We start from the raw sequence: 24,897 nt of genomic DNA on the forward strand, positions 1-24,897 counted from the left end.
TGGCCCATCATCCACTTTTAATGATTGTCAAGATTTTGTCACACTTTACCCCAAAATGATATGTTTTTAAAAGTGTGCTATATGTGGTTAAAAAACAAAATATGTCTTAAAAGCCTTGAGTAGTTCTTTATACATTATATTATAAATTTATTTGCTACTTTTTACTAATTTAGATCCTTTCAAAAAATCATTTTCTAGCCAATTAGAGGGCTCATAAAAATTGAAATTGACATGAAACAATTATATAGTGAAATATCTTATTTAAAATCTATATATATAAAAGCCAAGCGATCAGAACTACTGGAACGACTGGTTGCTATGATGCACACTGTGGCCAGCCAACGGGCGGTCGGGGGATGGCCCCTCCCCCTGGCTGGCCACGCTCCTGATCGGTCCCCCCAATCCCGATTGGGGGCGAGGCCAGCCGGCCAACTGCCTGTGGCCCCTTGCCCCGGCTGGCCCTACCCCTGATCAGGCCCCGATCAGGGGTGGGGCCGGTGGCCAACCTCCTGTGGCCCCTATCCCCCACTGGCTTGGCCCAATTTGCTCCCATTGGGGCAGGCTGGCCAGCTGGACTCCACCCATGCACAAATTCGTGCACTGGACCTCTAGTATATTATAAAAGGCTTTTTAGGGGTTATTAATCAAATTCTAAAGTGCAAAAGAAGGGAATCATTTGTCTTGCTAAGACATTCTTAGTATATTCCAAAGGCATTGTTTCTTGTAAACTCCTACTTTCAAGAATCCTATTTTCTTGTTACCTAGCTTAAGAGGAATTTATAGGTAAGTGGTCAGTTCTTAGATATATACATATATGCCATCATTAGGCTCAGCAAGTAAACCTGATGAATTTTGTATCCCTAACCCAAGGGACTATTTGCCTCAAATATTCTAGATATAAAGATTGATTAGAGCCCTAACCAGTTTGGCTCAGTGGATAGAGCGTTGGCCTGCAGACTCGGGGGTCCCAAGTTCGATTCCGGTCAAGGGCATGTATCTTGGTCGCGGGCACATACCCAGTAGGGGATGTGCAGCAGGCAGCTGATGGATGTTTCTAACTCTATCCCTCTCCCTTCCTCTCTGTAAAAAATCAATAAAATACGTTTTTTAAAAAAAGATTGATTAGTTAAAATAAAATAAATTTAAAAAATTAATAAAGATTGGTGAGTTCACTGAAGAAATGCATCTGAATAGAAGAATGAATTTAGTGGTGGACAGAACCAGTCATAAAATTATCCTAGAAAGAAGAAGTGTAGAATCATGTTCTAAAATAAATACATATCGCCCTAGCTGGTTTGGCTCAGTGGATAGAGTGTCAGCCTGTGGACTGAAGGGTCCCAAGTTTGATTCCGGTCAAGGGCACATGCCCAGGTTGTGGGCTCGATCCCCAGTAGGGGGCATGCAGGCGACACCTGATCAATGATTCTCATCATTGATGTTTCTTTTCTCTTCCTCTCTAAAATCAATAAAAATATTTTTTAAAATAAATACATATCAGGGTGGGCAGAAAGAAAGTATGAGAACAAGATAGGCAGAATATATTTGGGAGGAAAAAGGGAAAAGTACATAAAAACTTACCACCTAATTAATTCAAGGTAAATTCAGGTAAGATTAAAAAAACAAATTATATTGAATGATCAAGAAAACAGTAGATGTACAAAAATAATCGGATTGAAAGGAAACAAGGGTTCAGATCTTATAAAGGCCTTGGAAGGCCTTTGCATTCTGTTTTGAGGTTTTGATAGCCTGAGTTTTGAGGGCATAAAGAAAGAGCATCCATCATCCATCATTAGAAACTTTTTGGAAGACCACATCTGGAAGCCAAACACATGTTTTAGAGCTAAAGCATACTTTTAGGGTTTTGTTGTTTTTTCAGTAAGGACAAAGGGTGGGGTGTAATAGGCATAGAGCAGTAATCAGGAGGATTTAGCTAATAACTTTCTCAGTCTTGCATTCCTCTTTTTCTTTCGTTCTTTAATATACAACCATATATATATATGTTATGTTTTACAACAAAATGTGCTGATACTTTGCTTTCTTAAGTAGCCTTATCCTATTATTAAAAATTAAAGCCCACTATGAACATATTATATCAGACAGAACACCTCAGAGAAAGAGAATCCTTGGACTGAGATGGAGAAAATCAGAGTTTGTGTTCGAAAACGCCCTCTGGGCATAAAGGAGGTACGTCGTGGAGAAATTAATATTATTACTGTAGAAGACAAAGAAACTCTACTTGTTCATGAGAAGAAAGAAGCAGTTGACCTCACACAATATATTCTGCAGGTATTATGCTTTCCTTTTGTGTTTGGAACTAATATTATCAAGTACGTCAAATTTTTGCTTTTTGTTTGAATGGCAGCATACAAATCCTAAATTCCAGTTTCTGGTTTGGGTATTGTCATTCATCCCTGATGTGTCAGTGCATTAAATCATTGATACCCTGGACCTTTACTTTTTTTTAATATCATGCAGTTGGGGATACTAAAACATAATTTCTCCACTCTGGTGCAGTAGGGTTGTATCATACATCCACTTAACATGCTTTATGTGAATTTAATGATACAATGGAACCTTGTTTCTTGAACTTAATTCGTTCTGGAAGGCTGTTAGAAAACTGAATCATTTTTTTTCCATTAGAAATAATGTAAATGGAATTAATCCGTTCCAGACCCCCAAATGGTTCCCTGTTTTCACCTTTTTTTTTATTTTAAATATATTTTATTGATTTTTTACAGGGAGGAAGGGAAAGGGATAGAAAGTTAGAAACATTGATGAGAGAGAAACATCGATCAGCTGCCTCCTGCACACCTCCTACTGGGGATATGCCTGCAACCAAGGTACATGCCCTTGACCGGAATCGAACTTGGGACCCCTCAGTCCGCAGGCCGGTGTTCTATCCACTGAGCCAAACCGGCCAGGCCTGTTTTCACTTTTCTTTTTTTTAAATATATTTTATTGATTTTTCACAGAGAGTAAGGGATAAGGATAGAGAGCTAGAAACATCGATGAGAGAGATACACCGACCAGCTGCCTCCTGCACACCCCCCACCGGGGATGTGCCCACAACCAATGTACATGCCCCTGACCGGAATCGAACCTGGGACCCTTCAGCCCGCAGACCGACGCTCTATCCACTGAGCCAAACCGGTTTCGGCTCACTTTTCTTATATACAGTACATGTCTATTGTACTGTTTAATCTATAAATAAACACAATAACAAAAAGACATGAAATGTAAATGAAAATTTAAAAATTATAAGCAGCAAAAAACCACAAAAATATTCACAATAATACTGAGATTTTAGCGGTGGTAAACTGACTCATATTCCCACATTCTCTCCTTTTTTTGTCACTTCACAGTGACATATAGGTTTAAACATGAAAGGGTTGTCAGGTTGAGAAGAGAATTGTTTGAGATGGGAGACATTCGAGAAACAAGGTTCCACTGTACATATTCAGCAAAAGGGGGGGAATGAAGGGATAAAAAGAATTTAAATAATGAATTGGTGATAGGACTAGTCACTGAGCATCTACCCCAAAGTTATTATGAGGTGGTCACACATTCTCAATTCTCACCTGTCTCTCACAATGTGAACTCACTCTGTTGAGTGTGAGGCTGGAGTTTAATAATAGAGGATATATTTTCAAGCATCAAGGCCCTAGATTGCAAGCCAACTGCTTATTTTTATTCCCAACTGTCTTCAAATTTAGGCTTAATTTGGTGGAAATTAGATTCTTTGAGCATACCTCTTTGTACTGGGTAGTGGGTGAACATAATCCAGGGATATAATTTTGCATGTAACATATAAGGGTTTAATAAAACACTAGTTGCTCAGACACACACAAAATGTTCAGTCCTTGCCAGAATGATCGTGAAGAGTCCAAGGAGAAAGGATTTGATATTGAAATAAGTTCTAAACTGATAACTCTTCAGTCTCATAGGGAAGCAGCAAACCCCATAGATGGAAGAAATTGTAACTTAGGTACTCCTAAAATTGTGAAGCAGTTGTGAATCATCTAAATAGGGATTAAGACTTTCTCTTACTCTGAATATGCCTCCCTATGACATTCATATTATATTCATTCTACTCTTCTCTTTGCTCTCACACTCACTCTCTTGCCTCAAAACCCAGTGATTGGTAGAAAGAAAAAAGTGGTAAGTAATCTGGTAAGCTAGCAGTTCACCTTATCCAACTGAAATCTTACTCTACTGGAACAAACCCTTTAACATTGAAGTCAAATTGTTACCACTTTCCCCCCTTTTACACTTGCATTCTTCTTTTTCTTTGGTTACCAAAATTGGGTTTAAAAGTAACATTCAAAATAATCCACTGACTCTTTCTATGGGCACTAAATTACTAGGCCACTATATAACTAACCTAGTCACTTTAATAGCTTTATCGATTGATGATCAATGCACAGTCTATTAGGTTTAGGTGGGAGGTATTTATTTTGAAGATGGTCCAAATGATCAATTAGTTATAATGATATCTAGTTCCATAGCTACTTTCAGCCATAGTAATAGCCCTATCCAATCACTATCTACCCAAGACTGCCTTAATGATGCTCCTGTCACAATAATTCCCTCTGGGAGGTATCAGCTTATCTTTTGTATTTTTCCATTATCCTAAAACACAATAACCTTACTTCTTTGTTATTACCATTGATCAATATTTATTGAATACCTATAGTTTCCATAGCACTTTCTCTGCTGTTTGAACTTTGGACCTTTGCTCTCATAGGTCAAAGTCCTTACCTATCAATGCTATAATATAAAAGTGTTGGGAGGGCTCCCTCACCTTTTTCCTTTCTTCAGTAGAGAGAGAGAAAAAAAGGGAGGTTTATAGCAAATAAATATTGATCCAAGATTCTTAGTGTTTTTATTTTTAAACTTATTTGGGAATTAAAGCAATATGTTTGTGTTCGTTAAATATTCTAGCCTTTCACATCTTTTGTGACTTAGTTTATATGATCATATACATGTAGTGTGCTATACTGCTTACCATTAAATTTTATTTCAATATAGTAAGTGAAAAAACAAGGAAACAAAGCTGTATGTTTAAATCTAATTTATTTTTGTTTATTGATTGATTTTTTTTAGTGAGAGAGAGGGAAACATCAGTTTGTTGTTCCACTTATTTATACATTCATTGGTTGATTTATGTATGTGCCTTGACCGGGATCGAACCCGCAACCTTGGTGTATCGGGACAACACTTCAACCATCTGAGCTACCCAACTGGGGCTCCAATTTCTTGAATAAAGAAAAAATATTAGAGGAAAAAAAGATGGTACTGAAACATATCAAAAGTCAACAGTGGTGAGAGCATTTAAGATCTTGCTTCCTAGCAATGTCATCAGTTTGGCTGAAATAAACTCTTATAAAAAAAATTTTTTTAAGTCTGCAGTGGCTATCTCTGAGTAGTAAGATTTACAAATAATTTTAATTTCTTCTCTATTGTTTCCCATATTTTTTGAATCTAGAGTTGGCTGTGTTATTAATTTTATGTGGACAAAGAAAAATTTTAGAATATGCTAGATTCACCTATTTCAAAATTAAAAGGCATAAAAATGTATGCAGTGAGAGTGTCTCTATAATCCCATTTCCTCTTTGAAGGCAACCAATATTACCTGTTACAAGATACAAGATTACCTGTATCTTCCCAGAGATATTTTATAAATATACATTACTTTTATAATCTGAAAAAAAACTTACTTAAAACATAAACTATGGAGCTCTGATCATATCAAGGCCAAAGTGAGTGTAAATCCACTCTCATTGATAAAGTATGATCAAATGAAAGTATATGTGATGCAAAGGACTTTATGAATTAAAATAATCTTGCATGTTCACATATCCTTCATGAAAAATACCTATAAAAGTACTGGAAAACTTGATACCTAAATTCTATTGAAAGGTAAGATACTAATCCTTTTCATCAATAAATGCTTTTCTAAGGTGTTTTACTCAAGATCTAAAGTTATTTACTAATACTTAGAGAAGAAAAGGAAAATCAGCCATTAAATAAAAGCCAAAAAAATGTATTCCCACATTTACTTCTGTTCATTTGTTTCTTATTTTCATGAGAAGTGTCAAATATATAAAATGTATTTTGTTTTTTATCTCATACTTAACTATAAAGATCATTGATGATATTTGAGCAATGAATTGATTTGACTCCTTGCTTAAAGACCAGTTATGAGTTAGATATAAATCATGTTCACTAAAGCCAGATTTTAGGTATATATTTTATTCTTTATTATTGCCATTTTCAAGCTTAATCAAAAGTATAATGAACCCACATATATCTTATCACCCAGATTCAACAATTATGAACATTTTACTGCTCTTGAAATCATATCATATTTTCAAAGTACTTAAAGTTCACAGATCTCTCTTTTTTTATTGCCTCTTAAATACTTTATTGTTTATTTATTTACTTTTTTAAAATTTTATTTACAGATCTCTTTATCCTGCTGCACAGATTCATTATTTTTTCACCTCCCAACTTTTGGAGATTTTTTTCCTGATAAATTCGGCTTTGTGGCCCCAGTTTCTTCTTAGATGACCTAACAAATTTCACATGTAATGTAATGTAATGTAATGTAATGTAATGTAATGTAATGTAATGTAATGTAATGTAATGGTACATGAAACAGTATTGAACCTGAGGTAGAGTCACCCACAGTAAATTGACCCAAGTTCACTTTTCTGGACTTGCCCATACAATTTTTCCTTAACCAGATATTATAGCAGGTCCAAAAAGTAGCAGAGAGTAGGGCCTCATATCTCATTCATTATGAATGGACAGCCATTATGATGCTGTCCATTCAGGCTTGAAATTTGGGAGTCAGTCATCTTGGATTCCTTTCTCCAACTTCTCACGTCCAGTCAGTTGCCAAATTTTTCATGCATTCATCTCCTTTATTTCCATTATTATCATCTAATTTAGATCCTTTTTACCTCACCCTAAACTCCTAATGTTCCTGTTCCCCAGTCCATTCACAGTGTGAAGCCAGATTAATCTTCCAATGAAATGGCTCAGATCATGATCCCTCTCCCTTGTAAAGTTTTTTTATTGTCCTTTTTTATTGTTTGCTGAATTAAATATGAACATTTCACCCCGCCCCCTTAGTCCTAAGACCTCTACAGCATAGTCGTAACTCATTATTCTAGTCTTCTTTACTTTTCTACTTACCAAGATCCTATATTTCAACCACATTGAATTCTCCCTGTTCCCTAAACATTCCTTGTGCTTTCCTGCTTTGACTCTGCTCATGTTCCCACAGTGCTTACTTAGAATACCTTTATCTCTACCTCTCAAATTCCTCTTCTTTCCCCATGGCTCATTCTCAGTACAGTCTTTCTCTTTTTCTTTTTCTTTTTTTTTTAAATATATTTTATTGATTTTTCACAGAGAGGAAGGGAGAGGGATAGAGAGCTAGAAACATTGATGAGAGAGAAACATCGACCAGCTGCCTCCTGCACACCCCCTACCGGGGATGTGCCCACAACCAAGGTACATGCCCTTGACCGGAATCGAACCCGGGACCTTTCAGTCCGTAGACCGACGCTCTATCCACTGAGCCAAACCGGTTTCGGCTACAGTATTTCTCATAGTCTTTCCCAACCAAAAAATATATTTCTCCTTTGAATTTCACATGTACTTATCTTTCAAGTTTTTCTACCTTATAGTAATCTGTATTAACATCTTTAGGTGGTAGAGTGGGGTAATGGCAGGTAATATCTTTATCTTTGGGCTCCTTGAAGTGCCTACTGTAATACACATGCTACCAGAAGAGCAGTAAATGTTTATGAAATTAAAAGTTAAGCTATATAGCCCTGGCTAATGTTACTCAGTAGTTAGAATGTTGGCCCACCCACCAAAAGGTCTCAGGTTTGATTCCTGATCAAGGGCATGTACCTGGGTTTCAGGTTCATCCCCAGCCCTGTGTGGGGAAGGGCATGCAGGAAACAACCAGTCAATGTGTTTCTCATGTCAGTGTTCCCCCCATCTCCTTTCCCCTTTCCTCCCTCACCCCCTCCTGCCCTCCCTTCCATTCTATCTAAAAAAATCAATGGAAAAAATATCCTCGATGAGGATTTTAAAAAAAAAAATGTTGAGCTATGTATTCCTCCATAATTTCTCCCAAATGTCAAATACATTAGCAGTAGCTGGGATATGAGGATAATCTCCATAGAATTCAGTTTCTCCTGGATCTACAGAGGATTGGCTCACTCTTGTACTCATCAATTTAATTTACTTCACTTAAGAGAACAAAAATTGTGTCTTCATTTTTTACATTATAAGGACATGTCTAACAGAGATCTCAAGTAAAAGAAGACCCTGTCACTTGACAGTTATTGATTGCTTGTTTATTCCTAAGTTTGTCACAGTCAGTTACTATTAGTTTAAAGATGTATTTATGCCTTTATCATGTGCTAACTAGAATAGTGGTGAAGAAAATGTCTCTTTCTATAAAAACCAAATTTCTTTTTCAGCATGTTTTTTATTTTGATGAAGTCTTTGGTGAGGCATGCACCAATCAGGATGTATATATGAAGACTACTCACCCACTCATTCAGCATATTTTCAATGGGTATGATAGTAATTTTTTGCTTCTCTTGCTTTTTATTTTCTATTTTCCATAAATTATATTTTAAAAAACAAATATGAGCTATGCCTTTTTGTTCCTTTGAATTAAATATTAATTTGTGTTTTGATCTTACAAATTTAAATTACTCTCTTCTGAAAAATTTTGTGTCTCTATTTATAGAATTTACCAAGCATTTAGGGATTTTCAGCAAAATTTTCTTTTACACTGATGATATTGATTCTCTGTGCTTAGTGGAAAAATATAAGCTGATAACAATATAATTTCATCAAAGTCCTCAGAGTAAAAAGGTTTTAGTGGTCATAGTTAGTTTGAACTTTTGATACTAGGAATTATATATTCTGGCTATTAATTTTTTCCTTGGAGTAGGATAGGTAAGTGACTATCAGTTATCCACCATTCATAAATATATTCTTTAAAATTTGAAATAATTATTTACACTTAGTAAATATTAAGGTAGTAGGGGCTTCTGTTGTATATTTAAAATGTAGGCATGTATGTCAAACAATGTGCTAGAGTCACAGATTTCAGAATATTTTCACTTTTATTTTTTAAAATAACTTACAATATTTAAAAAATTGAAGTGTAATTTATATGCAATAAGATACACAGATCTTAAGAAGTATTCAGGTTTGATGAGTTTTGATAATTGTATACATCCAACTAACCAATACCTGGAACAAGATACAGAACATTTCCACCACCCCAGAAAGTTTTCTTGTGTCCCTTTTAGTTAATTCCACACCATCATCCTCAGGTCTTGTATAACCTCGGACCTGCTTTCTGTCACTAGAAATTAGTTTTTCTTGTTCTAGAATGTCATAGAAATAGAAATAATGTATTTTTTGTATTAGTACATCTTGTTGCATGTACATGTTGTTCTTACTGCTGGGTAATATTTCCTTCTATGAATATACCAAAATTTGTTTATTCATTTTCCTGTTGATTTACATTTGGGTTGTTTCCATTTTTTTACTATTATGAATAAAGCTGTATAGACATTCTTATACAAGTCTTTTTGTAGACATCTTTTCATTTATCTTAGATAAAAAGCTAGTAATGGATTTGTTGGGTCATAGGGTAGGTGTGTTTAAAAAAGGTCAAACAGGACCAGCTGGTGTGGTTCAGTGGTTGAGCATTAACATATGAACCAGGAGGTAACGGTTTGATGCCCTGTCCGGGCACATGCCTGGGTTTCAGACTCAACCCCCCAGTAGAGGGCACACAGGAGGCCCTCTACTGGGGGGTTGAGTTTCTGTCTCTCCCTCTCTCTTCCTCCCTGAAATCAATAAAAATACTTTTTAATTAAAAAAAGTCAAACAATTTTCCATGCACTACTTTATAGTCCCAACAGCAATATATGAGAATTGCAGTTCTGCATCCTCACCATATTTGGCATTGTCAGCCTTTTATATTTTAGCCTATCTAATTGGTATGGAACTGTATGTATCTCATTGTGTTTTTAATTTTAATTTCCCTATTGCCTAGTGATATTAAGCATCTTTTCATGTGCTTATTGGTCATTTATGTATCTTCATTTGTTCATTTTTATTGTCTTTTCATTATTGTTTTGTAGAAGTCATTTACATTTTTTATAATTATTTGTATGAGTAGGCTAAAAAAGTAAAATATCGTTCAGGTTCAGTTTCTTATGCACCAAATCTGTTTGAGAGAGTAAGTTTTTAAAATAAGTTAGAATTTGAATGTTAACCACATTACCAATAAAAAATAAGAGATTTGTGCATGGTACAGATCTCAGAGTGATTTAGTACTACATAGTTTGGTCCCACAATACTCAGGTAATCTTAGCCTCCAACTCTTCTTAAAATATACTATGACTAGAGGCCCAGTGCACGAATCGTGCAGCAGTGGGGTCCCTCAGCCTGGCCTGCGGTATCAGGCCAAAACCGGCTCTCTGACTTCCCCTGAGGGGTCCCGGATTGTGAGAGGGCACAGGCCAGGCCGAGGGTACCCCACCGGTGCATGATCAGGGCCGGGGAGGGACACAGGAGGTTGGCCAGCCAGAAAGGGACCATGGGAGGGCTCCAGGGCATGTCCGGTCCGGCCTATCTCGCTCAGTCCAGATCAGCAGGACCCCAGCAGCAAGCAACCTACCAGTTGGATAATCTGCCTCCTGGAGGTCAGTGCATGTCATAGCAATTGTTCAACCGGTTGACTGTCTGCCCCCTGGTGGTCAGTGCACATCATAGTGAGCGGTTGAGTGGCCTTAGCATATCATTAGCATATTATGCTTTGATTGGTTGAATCGCTGACTGGACACTTAGCATATTAGGCTTTTATTATGTAGGATTGGCAGGTGGTCTTTTAACTATCCTTTCCACCTCTTATTCTGTAGTTCTTTACACTCAAACAGAGTGTATACATACATCTATCCACATGCAAGGATGGTGATTCTCACTTAGAATCACAGGACATCAGGGCTAGAAAGGATCTTAGAAATCAAGTAACCCAGCAATTTATTGCTAAAAGTGAAAACTTTATGAGTTCTTACTCAAATATTTTTCTTACATTGATTTCACCTCTGCCTAAACGTCTTTAATATTCGTATGAATGGTCACTACCATCATATTTTCTTATGATCTATTATTTATTGATTTGATTCTCATTACTTTTTTCACCAAATTTATCTTTCCAGATTAGCACAAAATCATGTTCTCTGGGATCCTCTAAAGCAGCGGTCGCCAACCTTTCGGATCTCACGGACCACCAGTGGTCCACAGACCACCAGTTGGCTACCACTGCTCTAAAGCATCTAGCAGGAGTTCTTATTTCCTTATCTTCCAGAGTTGTCCTATGGTCTTACCAGTTCCATAGAAAATTCCTGTCAGAAAACTGATGTGCTGCTTTGAAAATTATTTTTCCTCTTCCTGTGTTTTTATCATGTAAAGCCCTCCTCTCTTTAAAGGATTGTATGTTTATAGCTGAATTTTGCCCAATATTCTTTTTCAAGCTGACTTTTGTCATTAAAAACCTATGGGTAGATCAGTATTTCTCTCATATATTAGTATTACAAATTATTCTTCCCTCAGAGGCAGTGCCACTTGCTTTGCATATGGACAGACAGGTGCTGGAAAGACCTACACCATGATAGGAACTCATCAGAACCCAGGACTGTATGCTCTGGCTGCGAAAGACATCTTCAGGCAACTAGAAGTGCCCCAGCCAAGAAGGCACCTCTTTGTGTGGATCAGCTTCTATGAAATCTACTGCGGACAGCTTTATGACCTCCTAAATAGAAGAAAAAGGTACTGGATATGAGTGGGAAACTGTGAATCTGTTCATTATTGTTTTCAGCCAGAGTCCACTGAATCATGGTATTTAATGACAGTGTTTGGTACATTAATGCCCTTTCATGAAATGAGAGTCTCCTGAATCAGATACATATTTTTTAAACTGTCAGTTTAGCTAGAGAAAGATGTAAATTAGCCTTTTATTGGTATTTTTTAAAGTGATCAATATCCTAATATTTACCCAAAGATTATCCCTTTTATTTTGATCTATGAAAAAGATCTAATTTCAGGAGGTCAGGAAATCAACATATACGTAAATCCCTTTTTATTCTTTTGACCTATTATTACATTGGAAGAACTATAATGTTTTCCACTTTCTCTTGTTTTTCCTCCTCAGTAATCTTAGGGTAAGCTTTGTGATAGTTCTCCTAAGTCAGTAAAAAGAGAAGAAAATCTCTTTACTTCACATTAGACTTACAACTCTTTTTTTTTAAAATATATTTTATTGATTTTCTACAGAGAGGAAAGGAGAGGGATAGAGAGTTAGAAACATCGATGAGAGAGATACATCGATCAGCTGCCTCCTGCACAGCCCCCACTGGGGATGTGCCCGCAACCAAGGTACATGCCCTTGACCGGAATCGAACCCAGGACCTTTCAGTCCGCAGGCCGACGCTCTATCCACTGAGCCAAACCGGTTTCGGCAGCAACTCTGATTTTAAATCCCTATTGTATTTTGATGGCCTAAAATTTTTATTTTAGGCTGAAACAGATGACTGAGTAGGAGGCAACAAAGTTGTGAAGCTATCTACTGGGGGGGAAAAAGGGAGAAAAGAAGTAGGGGAGATGAAGGGATAAAAGTTTGTCATAACAGAATTAACCAGACAAGAGACATGTTAGGAGTAGAGTAGCGACACCAAGTGGAGAGGAGTGAGTTGAGGCGAACATGGTGGAAGGCTGGGGAAACCAAGTCAGTGAAATAGACTAGCCCCACAGCAAAGGTTTCTAAAAGGACATGAAAGTTCTGTGTGCTCCAGGCAAGTAAGTACTGGATGGGGGCGGGAGGTGGAGGAGCTGCCCCAGTTCAGTAGTGGAAGCATGCTAGGGTCAGCTCCCATTGTAGAGGGGCACTAGAACATTGAGTAGCATAACCAGAGAGGCCACTGAGTGGGTTTAGGCAAGCCACGGTCCTGTGGACTCTTCCAACAAAAAGGGATGGGTATGCCACAATCACAAAATATATAGAATTTGGTGGGTCAGCTGTGCCAGATTAAGGAGGGTGCTATTCTAGGGCTGCTTTGACGAAGAGTTGCCTTTCTTTTTTACCCTCTTTGTTTTGGTTTTAAAGCCTCAAGTTAGCTTAATCACAGCTTCTCTCCCAAGTCCCAGCAACCTTATTAGGGGCTCTTCCAGTCAGAATGGCTACTTCCTCTAAACAATAGTTGGCATGAGAATAAAAGCCACTGTTGTGTTGTGTATGTGGTTCATTTGTTTGTGTGAAGGGACAATTAGATTATTCAGCCATTGTGAGTGTGATTCTTTAATGAATGACCCAGGTACATTACCCTGTATATTTGCATTCTTTGATTATAGCCAAGGGGATGGGAATATGCTTAGTTCTGGGTTTAAGCTTCTCTAGGGCTCACCCAGACTTACTCTACAAGTGTCTTGTGCTGTGGGTTTTTTTTGTGTTTTTTTGTTTGTTTTTGTATCTCTGGTTAATTAGCTAATATCTCTTTGTTTCCTCCCATTCTCGGACTTCTAAAATGTCCTGGTCCACTGATGGCACCCTTTCTTGTTTGTTTAGAGCTTTTTAAATTTGCCCTGTTGTTTTTTTAATAAAATATATTTTCTATACTAATAGTCGGGCTTTGATAAATGTAGATAAAAGTATATATGCTCAGTCCACCTCTTAAACTAGAAACCAGAGTTTAAGGATCTTTAAATTAACTCTTAAATATAGAGGACAAATTGTTTTTATACCCTTGCATAAAAAGTGATAGAATCTTGCTTATAGGATTTAAAAATCTAGCAGTATATTTTAGGCTGTTCATTAGTAACCTTTCTAGGGGTGAGCTCAGGGCATAGGGCCTGGGAAGTATGTTCAGGAATAACATGTTCTTGCCTCTGCAGGCTCTTCGCAAGAGAAGATAGCAAGCATGTGGTACAGATCGTGGGACTGCGAGAGCTTCAGGTGGATAGTGTGGAGCTCCTCTTAGAGGTAACTCTCCCTTCTTCACTACACCACTGTAGCAGCCTAAGAACAGGGAAGAATTCATTTTGCTATCTAGCAAATATAATGGACTCAGATTTAGTTAGAAAAATGTCGCTTCTTTCTCTAAGTTGGTTGTCTCACTGCCATGGTAGTGGGAGGTAGGGCATGTGAGAGAACCAAATCATGAGAGGATACTCTTGGGCCAGTTTCAAAGGCTGCTAATGAGTATTTCTCTGGTAGTGGGCTCTAGGAAAAGCTGCTAGACAGAAATATTCTTATTTTAAATAAAAATTTAAATAGGTAATACTTTCACAGGGGTTCAAAATTCAAAAGGTACAATGAAAATATCCCTTCCATTGCCTTTTCCTGAGGCAGCTAATTCTGTTTTAATTTTTTTTATATCCTTCCAAAGGTATTTTAAAATCTTCTTTTATTAAAAGTTACCTTTTTATTATAACCAAAGTAACACTTGCTCATTATTACATCTAAACATTAAAAATATGTAAAATAGAAAAATAAAGTCTCCTCTAACTTACTGTACATTCTCCACTGAGATATCCACTGTTAATAGTTTAGAATAGTTAGATTTATTTTTTTTCTATTCTGGAATTTTATTAACTTATGTACATGTATTTCTGGTGAATCCTCCTTTAAGGAAGTAGTCCTCAACTTGGCTTTACATTATATCATCAGAGGGATTTTTTTTCCTTACTTAAAAAAATGGTTTAACCTTTTTTATTGTGGAAAATAGTACTATACAGAAAAGTGCATAAAACCTATATGTGTACAGTATAAATAAACAAGTGCCCTCATAATCAACTATTCACATTAAGAAATAGAACATTGCAGCACCCACAAGAACCCAATCATACTCCGCTATGTTCCTAACTTTTATGCTAATCACTTTCTTGTTCTTTGTTAGTTTTACCAACTATTATCCATAGATAAACTCAGTTTTCACCTGTTTTTTTAAATTTGTATGAATAGAATCACTGTATGTATTCTTTTGTGTCTTCTTTTGCTCAACATTATGCTTTTGAGGTCCATCTATGTTTTTGCATATGGCTGTAGTTCATTTTTATTTGCAGTTAGAACTCCATCATATGAATGTAGCATAACCTATTTAATCATTCCACTGTTAATGAACAATTGGGGTTGTTTCTACCTGGGTCTCTTCTGAGCAATGAGTCTGTAAATGTTCTTACTCATATATTTCAGTACCCAGCATATGAGTTCTCTAGGTTATGTTGTGAAATGCACATCTTCCACTTCACTACATGATGCCAACTGCTTTCCAACACGGAGTACACTCCCACAAGCAGTATATGAGCAAACCCATTGCTCTTCATTCACCTAAGAGCCAACACTTTTTTGATTTTTGATTTTTTGCCTGTTTGAAAATGTTTAATTATATATTTAATTTGCATTTTACTGATTAAGAAGGAAATGGAAGAACTTTTACTATTTTTTTAAAATATATATATTTTATTGATTTTTTACAGAGAGGAAGGGAGAGAGAGAGAGAGAGAGAGAGAGAAACATCGATGAGAGAGAAACATCGATCAGCTGCCTTCTGCACCCCCCCCCCACTGGGGATGTGCCCGCAACCAAGGTACGTGCCCTTGACCGGAATCGAACCTGGGACCTTTCAGTCCGCAGGCGGACGCTCTATCCACTGAGCCAAACTGGTTTCGGCAACTTTTACTATTTTTAACTTACCTTTTTAATTTCCTCTTTTGGGAATGCCAGTTCGGATTTTCCCCCTCATTTTTGGGTTGTCTGTCTTTTACTGATTTATATATTCTGGATATGAGTCTTTTGTCAGTGTTGTATGTCATAAGCATGTTGTCTTTTTCTATGGCTTGTCTTTCTAGTTATATCATGTCTTTTAATTTTGCTTGAGTCCGTGTGAGGCCAGTTAAATTAGAATTTCTCAAGGGTGAGGCCCAGATGTGGGTATTAGTATTTTAAATTGAAATATAGTTCACATACCATAAAACTCACCTTTTTAAAGTGTATGCTTCAGTGGCTTCTTAATGTAATTTTCTTATTAAGATACTAGAGCCGAAACCGGTTTGGCTCAGTGGATAGAGCGCTGGCCTGCGGACTGAAGGGTCCCGGGTTCGATTCCGGTCGGGGGCATGTGCCTTGGTTGAGGGCACGTCCCCAGCGGGGGCTGTGCGGGAGGCAGCTGATCGCTGTTTCTCTCTCATCGATGTTTCTGGCTCTCTGTCCCTCTCCCTTCCTCTCTGTAAAAAATCAATAAAATTAAAAAAAAAAAAAGATACTAGAGGCCTGGTGCACAAAATCTGTACACTGGGGTGGAGGGGCGTGGTGTTCCTCAGCCCAGCCTGCACCCTCTCATAGTCCGGGACCCCTCACTCCTTACTGCTCGGCTCGCTGCTCCTTAGTGCTGCCACGGAGGTGGGAGAGGCTCCCGCCACTGCCGCTCCGCTCTCCAGCCGTGAGCCGGGCTTCTGGCTGAGCGGCGCTCCTCCTGTGGGAGCACACTGACCACCAGGGGCAGCTCCTATGTTGAGCGTCTGTCTCCTGGTGGTCAGTGCACATCATAGTGACTGGTCATTCTGCCTTTCGGTCAATTTGCATATTAGCCTTTTATCATATAGGAAGGATTGATTTCAGAGAGGAAGGGAGAAGGAGAGCGGGAGGGAGAGGGAGAGAGAGAGAGATAGAAACATCAATAATGAGAGACAATCATTGATCAGCTCCCTCCTGCACACCTCCTACTGGGGATCGAGCCCACAACCAGGCATGTGCCTTTGACCGGAATCAAACCTGGGACCCTTCAATCTGCAGGCCAGTGTTCTATCCACTGAGCCAAACTGGCTAGGGTGAACTTTTAAAATAATACCCACCTTGCCCTAGCTGGTTTGGCTCAGTGGATAGAGTGTTGGCCTGCAGATTGAAGCGTCCCGGGTTCGATTTTGGTCAAGGGCAGGGTTGCGGGCTCGGTCCAGCATGCAGGAGGCAGCCAATCAATGATTCCCTCTCATCATTGATGTTTCTATCTCTCTCTTCCTCTCTGAAATCAATAAAAATATATATTTTTAAAAGTTCCCCAGGTGATTCTAATGTGCAGCCATCATAGTTATCTTATAGTATATCCAACAAGCTTGGTTTAGAGTCAGGGAGAAGGCTGGAAGGACAGACTGGGTACTTGACAATACATACCTTTAGAACAGCTTCACAATATACCTCTCCACAGACTTGGGTACATGAAATGGGAGGGTGGCCTGCCAATGATATGTCTTTTTCTAATAGTTTCTTTTTTTTCTTTTTATTTATTTATTTTTTATTTTTATTGATTTCAGAGAGGCAGGGGGGAGAGGGAGAGAGAGAGAGAAACATCCATGATGAAAGAGAATCATGGATGGGCTGCCTCCTGCACGCCCCCCACTGGGGATCGAGCCCGCAACCCGGGCATGTGCCCTTGACCGGAATCGAACCGGGGACCCTTCAGTCCGCAGGCCGACGCTCTATCCATTTAGCCACACCAGCCAGGGCTCTAATAGTTTCTTTATCCTGGGACAAATAGGCAAATTTGTTTAAGGGATGGGGCCTCATACTTGTGTGATTATTAGATTTCTGAGTCCTGGGATCCAAAATCTGAGACTAGCATCTGAGTGTGGCTGTTTTAGAGGACCACCTAAGAGCCAAGAGCCCCTTGGATTGCAAAGGCACGCATAGAACAAAAGTGTGTGGGATGTGTTGAAGAGGCTCCCCTGAGACTGACCATTCTTACCTGTCTAGAACTCCCTCCACTGTGGAGTCCTAAGGAAATTGTTTCTCATATACCTGTTCCCTTGGCCCCACTTTCCCCAGCCATTTGTTCTTTTGCCCCAGAGTTTCAAGAGATTTGGTCCTCATGATGTGTTTGTCCCTGGAGATTAGACCAATTCAGTGGGAAAGGAGAAAACACTAAGAGGAAGTCCCCTTTCCTTTGCTATGGTGTCAAATCACACTCCTCACCCTGGAAGAGTATATGGCACTGCTCTATCCTAAGGTATGTTTCCTAAGAAAAGCAGAAAGACGTTTCTTGTTAGTCAACATTATTGCCATTGATACACTCCATCGGTAGTACATACGAAGTTGTACAAGAAGGAAGCCCAGCTGAGATCAAAATGGAAAGTTGGTATAAATTATGAAGATCTGACACAGTTACCCTCATAAACATTTATTGACTCGAAACAACAGCACTTGCAAACTCAGATGTCACACTTGCACTGTCTCTCAGGTGTCATGCTAACTCAAGTATCACCTGTGTGTTTGCTCAAGTGTCACTCTTAGGTATCATCTTCAAGTGTTATCCTCAGAGATCACTCTCGGGCTCACTCAGATATGGCCACCTGTTACCTGTCTCACCACTGGCAGCTTTACTTTATTTTATTTTTTATCATTTCCTTGGCTATGATAGGTAGCAGAGGCCACATAACAAGAACTTCCCCTAGATGAGCCTCAGTTGTATATACATTGCCTATCTTACTGAAGTACTCATGGGCCTTCTTTGATATTCGTGCAGGAAACTTAGTGATTAAATCCTTATAACCAGCCAGAGCTGGGTCCCAGTGCCATGTATCCTTTAGTATACCTTTACTTTTCTGAACTTGAAATATATGATAGTAGATGACTGGGTCTAGTAATAGACAAGGAAATTAGATAACATACATAAAATGCTTACTGTGATGCTAGCTCAATTTGTCCTATCTATTATTCTTATTAATAAATCACTGAATGTTTCCAGTACCACAGAATTCAGCAGTTGCCTCTACTTTTTATTGTAGCAGGTCCCCATTTCACTACTCAAGCATGTTTTATTTAAAGGACCTAGATTTAGAAACTTGTACCATAGACTTCAGTTACTATAAATACTTTCTTCAGAAGAAAGAATTTGAGAAGGTGGGCGGGGAAGGGAACCTAGTATTTTTTAAAGTGATTGCACTAATTTTGCTCCTGGACTTTTTAAAAAATATATTTTTATTGATTTCAGAGAGTAAGGGGGAGAGAGAGAGAGAGAGAGAGAGAGAGAGAGAGAGAGAGAGAGAGAGAGAGAGAGAGAAAGAGAGAGAGAAACATCAATGATGAGAAGAATTGAACCTGGGACCCTTCAGTCCGTAGGCTGACGCTCTATCCACTGAGCCAAACCAGCTAGGGCTAGACTTTTTTTTTTAAATTTGTTTTTATTGATTTTAGAAAGAGAGGAAGTGAGAGGGAAAGAGAAACATCAATGTGAGATGAACATCAATGTGAGAGAAATATTGATCAGTTGCCTCCTGCATGCCCACTATGGGGGATCGAGCCCGCAACCAGAGCATGTGCCCCCACCCAGAGTCAAACCAGTGACCTTTTGTGTGTGTGTGTGTGTGTGTGTGTGTGTGTGTGTGTGTGAGTGTGACAACCAACTGAGCCACACCGGCCAGGGCTACTCCTAGACTTTTATTTCCTCCAAGTAAATTGTCTTTTTTTTTCTCTCTCTCTCCCTCCCTCACTTCCTTTTCTTCCTTTTTTTTTTTTTTTTTTTAATATATTTTTATTGATTTCAGAAAGGAAGGGAGAGGAGAGGGAGAGAGAGATAGAAACATCAATGAGAGAGAATCATTGATCAGCTGCCACTGGGGACCAAGCCTGCAACCCAGGCATGTGCCCTGACTGGGAATCGAACCGTGACCTCCTGGTTCACAGGTCGATGCTCAACCATTGAGCCACGTGGGATAGGCTTTTTTTACCCTTTCTTCTACTGGGGAGTCCATGGAATCTTATGTTGATCTATAAAACTCTTATTTCCCCATGAAACTGATTTATTTACATTTGTGAAAATAGTTTAAGTTTTGGAAGTTTGCATGGAGATGTTAGTTCTTTATAAAGTATCTTTTAAAAAATGAATATTTATTGAAAACTTACTATGTACCAATCACGGTACTAAGTGCTTTACATGTATTATCTTTTTAATTCTCATAAGTAACCCATGAGATTACCATTTTTATAGATAAGAAACTGAGACCCTAAAAATGTTAGTGATTTGGAAGTGTTCATACATTGCAAAAGTTCACACAACCATGTGCCAGAGCTGGCTTGTGAACCCAGATAGTCTAACTTAAGATTTCAATCTCTTAACTACTACACTTGAGTTGTATGTCATTTACAAAAGTTTGTCTGATGATCTTCACAAACTGCCTCATTTTTTACTCCTCAGAGCTCAGCTGCTTTATTCTACAGTTTCTGAAAGTCATGATGATTTCAAGCTATTACTGAAGCTGAAGAAACTGGACCAAGGACCAGAAATTCCTTCATGCCTTCCCTAAAAGGCATTTAGTCAGGAAAGGTTGCCTCAACATGTTAGATTTTCTGAGACGTACTCAAGGTAGACAAAGTGCAGTGAAAAGCCAAGTACAAAACTCTGTAATAGAACCCAGAAGCCAGCCTTTCTTGACTCCTCTGGGGGTGAATTTCACCACAGAGCTATCCTTTCTGCTTCCTGTCAGTATCCACTGCTCCTGACCAGGTATAGCCTTGATGCCTCTCAAAGTTCTCACTAGGTCCCAGCAGAAGTATCATCATTACTCATATGTGGCAGAGGGCACCTGGCTTCTATCCCTAGACTGTATTCTACCAGTATGACCTTGGATAAGTCACTTAACTTCTCCGTGATCCTTCCCTTACCCATCAAGCATATTGCTTACACAAATGTGGAGATTTAAAGGATCTCTCTTGTCTCTCTCATGGTGCTTGTAAAAGACAGAATAAAATGGTGAGAACCCTGAAACTCTAGGAGGAAATGAACCAGAATCTTGTTAACTCTGGGATTATGGGTGGTATATATTTGCCTAGTTTTCCACAGGAAGCATGTCTTAATTTTCTAATGAAAAAAAAAAAAAGAAAAGGAAAGGAAAGTTGATAAAAAGAACAATACAAATCTAAGATGATCCATCATCATTGTATTGTTACAGTCTATGTAAGCATGAAGTCAAGGCAATAGGGAGAGGCTAGGATGAAGAAGTGCATTTAAATTTGGTGGTTTGGGAACAGATAGGCCATAAGTGAACTAGTCAGCATTCAGTACTTTTTTTTTTTCTCCCTTTGGCACTTAGCACACTCAGTGTAAGGGATCACTGCTCTAACTTTTCTGATTTCTGATTAGCAGCAACTTGCTATCCATGTAGTTGATAATCTAGTTTTATAAATTAACTAGAGGCCCGGTGCATGAAATTCATGCACGGCAGAGGGGGGGGTGTCCCTCAGCCCAGCCTGCACCCTCTCCAATCTGGGACCCCTAGAGGGATGTCCGACTGCCCGTTTAGGCCTGATCCTACCGGGTAGGATCAGGCCTAAACGGGCAGTCGGACATCCCTCTCACAATCCAGGACTGCTGGCTCCCAACTGCTCGCCTGCCTGCCTTCCTGATTGCCCCTAACCGCTTCTGCCTGCCAGCATGATCACCCCCTAACCACTCCCCTGCCAGCCTGATTGATGCCTAACTGCTCCCCTGCCAGCCTGTTTGCCCCTAACTGCCCTCCCCTGCAGGCCTGGTCACCCCTAACTGCCCTCCCCTGCAGGCCTGGTCCCCCACAACTGCTCTCCCCTGCAGGCCTGGGTCTCCCCCAATTGCCCTTCCCTGCAGGCCCAGTCGCCCCCAACTTCCCTCCTTTGCCAGCCTGGTCACCCCTAACTGCCTTCCCCTGCAGGCTTGATTGCCCCCAACTGCCCTCCCCTGCTGGCCTGATCGCCCACAACTGCCCTCCCTTGCAGACCTGGCCCCTCCCAACTACCCTCCCCTACTGGCCATCTTGTGGCGGCCATCTTCTGTCCACATAGGGGCAGCCATCTTGTGTTGGAATGATGGTCAATTTGCATATTACTCTTTTATTAGATAGGATAGAGGCCTGGTGCACGGGTGGGGGCCAGCTGGTTTGCCCTGAAGGGTGTCCCGGATCAGGGTGGGGGTTCCCTTGGGGCATGGGGTGGCCTGGGCAAGGGGCCTGTGGTGGTTTGCAGGCTGACCACGCCCCCCGGTGACCCAAGCAGAGGCCCTGGTATCTGAGATTTATTTATCTTGTATAATTGAAACTTTGTAGCCTTAAGTGGAGGCAAGGCAGGCCAGGGCTGTGGAAGCTTGGCTTCCTCCATTGCCGCGGGCAACTCAAGTCTCCTGCTCTCTCCAGCTCCGTGGCTGCTGCCATTTTTGTTGGGATTTATTTATCTTCTATAATTGAAACTTTGTAGCCTTGAGTGGAGGCCTGGGCTGGCCAGGGTTTGTGGAAAGCTTGGCTTCCTCCATTGCCAGGGAAACCCAAGCCTCCTGCTCTCTCCATGGCCGCAGCCATCTGGTTGGGTTAATTTGCATACTCGCTCCTGATTGGCTGGTGGGTGTGGGTTGTGAGTGTAGCGGAGTGATGGTTAATTTGCATATTACTCTTTCATTACATAGGATAGGTTCTTTTCATCACAGAAGGATTTATCAGATAGTCCCTTTAAACTTTTAGCAAACTGTTTATAAAATTAGTACATTCACAGTATAACTCTAAATTTCATTCTAAAATATAATTCTAAATCTCACACACAGTTAATCTTTAAAAACATTAACTATTGCTCAGACCATTGAGGAACTTAGTTAAAATTTTTAAATGCATAAGCCCTGCTTGTTAAGATATTTTTGGCCTATTGTGGAAGTTTGATTGTTAACTTTTAGACTCTTAATTTGGAAACTGTAGCTATATTTAGTATGATATAAATTAAAATTATGAAATGTGCCTCACTAACATGGCCAAGGGTGAACCTGAGGAGGGGCGGTGAAGGATTGAAGAAAAGACAGACAAGAGAATACAGCGGGGGCTTGGTGGATCTCCCGTGCCTGGATGAGAATACAAAAGACCCAGCCTACAAGCCCATGCTTTATTTTATAGTCTGATTAAAACAAGGGTAGATTAACATGTATACAAATGTTCTTGTTTTGGCAACACTTGCTGCACCTCCCACAGCCCATTAGCTACTTAGGAAGGAATTAGGGAGGCCTACAAGGTCAGGCTTAATTATGCTAGAGAGCTCTATGCTCCAGGCTGGGACTTGTTTGTGGCCCTGCCACAGGTCAAACCAAAGCTTGACCCTAGAGCCGCTCCCTACAATGAAAGATTGAGAAAAAATGAGATAGGACTTTCTTACCTTTAATGTACTTCAATATAATAAATTTATTGTCAGTGCCCCATAGTGTAGTAGAAACCACATGGGCTTTGGAGTCATACATACTGAAATTGGAATTTGGTTCTGCCACACAACAGCTGTTTGTGAGGAAATCAACCTCTGAGTTTATTCCTCAACTGTAAACTGGGTCTAATAATACTCACCTCACATTAGGCTGTTGTGAGGATTCTATCAAATAATATATTTAAAGTTGTTCACCTTTTTTTTTTTTTAATATATTTTATTGATTTTTTACAGAGAGGAAGGGAGAGGAATAGAGAGTTAGAAACATCGATCAGCTGCCTCCTGCACACCCCCTACTGGGGATGTGCCCGCAACCAAGGTACATGCCCTTGACCAGAATCGAACCTGGGACCCTTCACTATCCACTCTATCCACTGAGCCAAACCGGTTTCGGCTTGTTGTTCACCTTTTGAATCTCAGAAATTAATACTCCTTCCCCTATCCAAAATAAGGGCAGCATATTCATATATGGCTGTGTTTTCAATGGCTAGAGGCCAATCCTGAGAATTTCCCCATTCCCTGTGGCCAGAGGCACCTAGGTTAGTCTTTATTCCTAATTGGGGACGGGCGGGGTGGTGGTGGGGGTCGGGCATTGGTCTCAAGGGAAATCATGGGCTTATGGCAAGTGCAATAACTCATCAATTCCATGTTCCCACACATCAAGCCTAACTCCCTTTATGACTACATATTGGTGAAACGGGTGGATGTGATCAGTCACTCCATGATGCACATTTCTGTCCTTTGCTTCAATTACTAAAATAGGTGGGAATTATGGGACCTTGGTTTGGAACCAAGTTATGCCCTAGGGTATTTTGTCATGCTAAATCCATCAAAGATATTAAAAAATATATGAGATCAAGAAGTATTAGCTTTCGAGCTACTGAATGTTCTCCCCAAGATTAGTATTCCACATTATTTTCATTGGGTACTTACTCTTATGATTTAGTGTTTGGGTCCCTTTCAACATGAAGAGGGAAAAACTGCAGTGTACTGACAAAGTTACATGTCTGGTCTCTTGGGAGCCAGAGGGCTTTGTTTACTCCTTGGGGAAGTCACTCTATGGACTTTATTTTTTAGGTGATTCTGAAGGGCAGCAAGGAGCGGAGCACCGGGGCCACTGGAGTTAATGCAGACTCCTCCCGCTCTCATGCTATCATCCAAATTCAAATTAAAGATTCAGCCAAGAGAACATTTGGCAGGTGAGCTGGAAATATTCAGGAATTGCATTGTCTGCCTTTTCCTAATGTGACTTTGAAATATGTGTTATCAACAACAGGACACCATGCCACCACAGAGTTCTTTATTTCAAGGATAGAGTAGAGTTCTTAGCCCTGAAATAAATCATTGTACTAAAGTGCCATCAGTTGATTAATCATGAAGTAATGGCCTATTGTTGGTCAACCCTAAGTTATTAAAAGGAACATTGATTGCTTCTAATGTGAAACACAGTATCAGCAGAGGAACAGCAGAGAATGCATCTCAGAGAGCTTACAGGCCAAAAAAAGAAAAAGGAAAATTAATCCATCCTGCTTGAAAGAAACCATAAGACAATTGGGTACATTCATTGCTTCTCTGGTGCTATCTTAGCAAACTCTGCC

At 39.5% G+C, this 24,897-nt stretch overlaps 1 protein-coding gene across 3 annotated transcripts in view; it reads left to right on the top strand.

Moving 5' to 3' along the window:
- The window catches only part of KIF24 (kinesin family member 24), a 71,533-nt gene that overhangs the window by 24,126 nt on the left and 22,510 nt on the right, over window positions 1-24,897 (top strand). For 2 of the 3 annotated variants that reach the window (XM_079789687.1, XM_079789686.1), the window contains exons 3-7: window positions 2,097-2,286; window positions 8,505-8,602; window positions 11,668-11,883; window positions 14,002-14,089; window positions 24,377-24,498. In XM_079789687.1, coding sequence (XP_079645813.1) covers window positions 2,097-2,286; window positions 8,505-8,602; window positions 11,668-11,883; window positions 14,002-14,089; window positions 24,377-24,498 — 714 coding nt within the window. The remainder of the gene's footprint in view (window positions 1-2,096; window positions 2,287-8,504; window positions 8,603-11,667; window positions 11,884-14,001; window positions 14,090-24,376; window positions 24,499-24,897) is intronic. The other variant, XM_079789688.1, reaches the window with a different exon arrangement.

Source organism: Cnephaeus nilssonii (assembly GCF_951640355.1).
Source record: "Cnephaeus nilssonii genome assembly, chromosome: 14".
NCBI classification, from domain to species: domain Eukaryota; kingdom Metazoa; phylum Chordata; class Mammalia; order Chiroptera; family Vespertilionidae; genus Cnephaeus; species Cnephaeus nilssonii.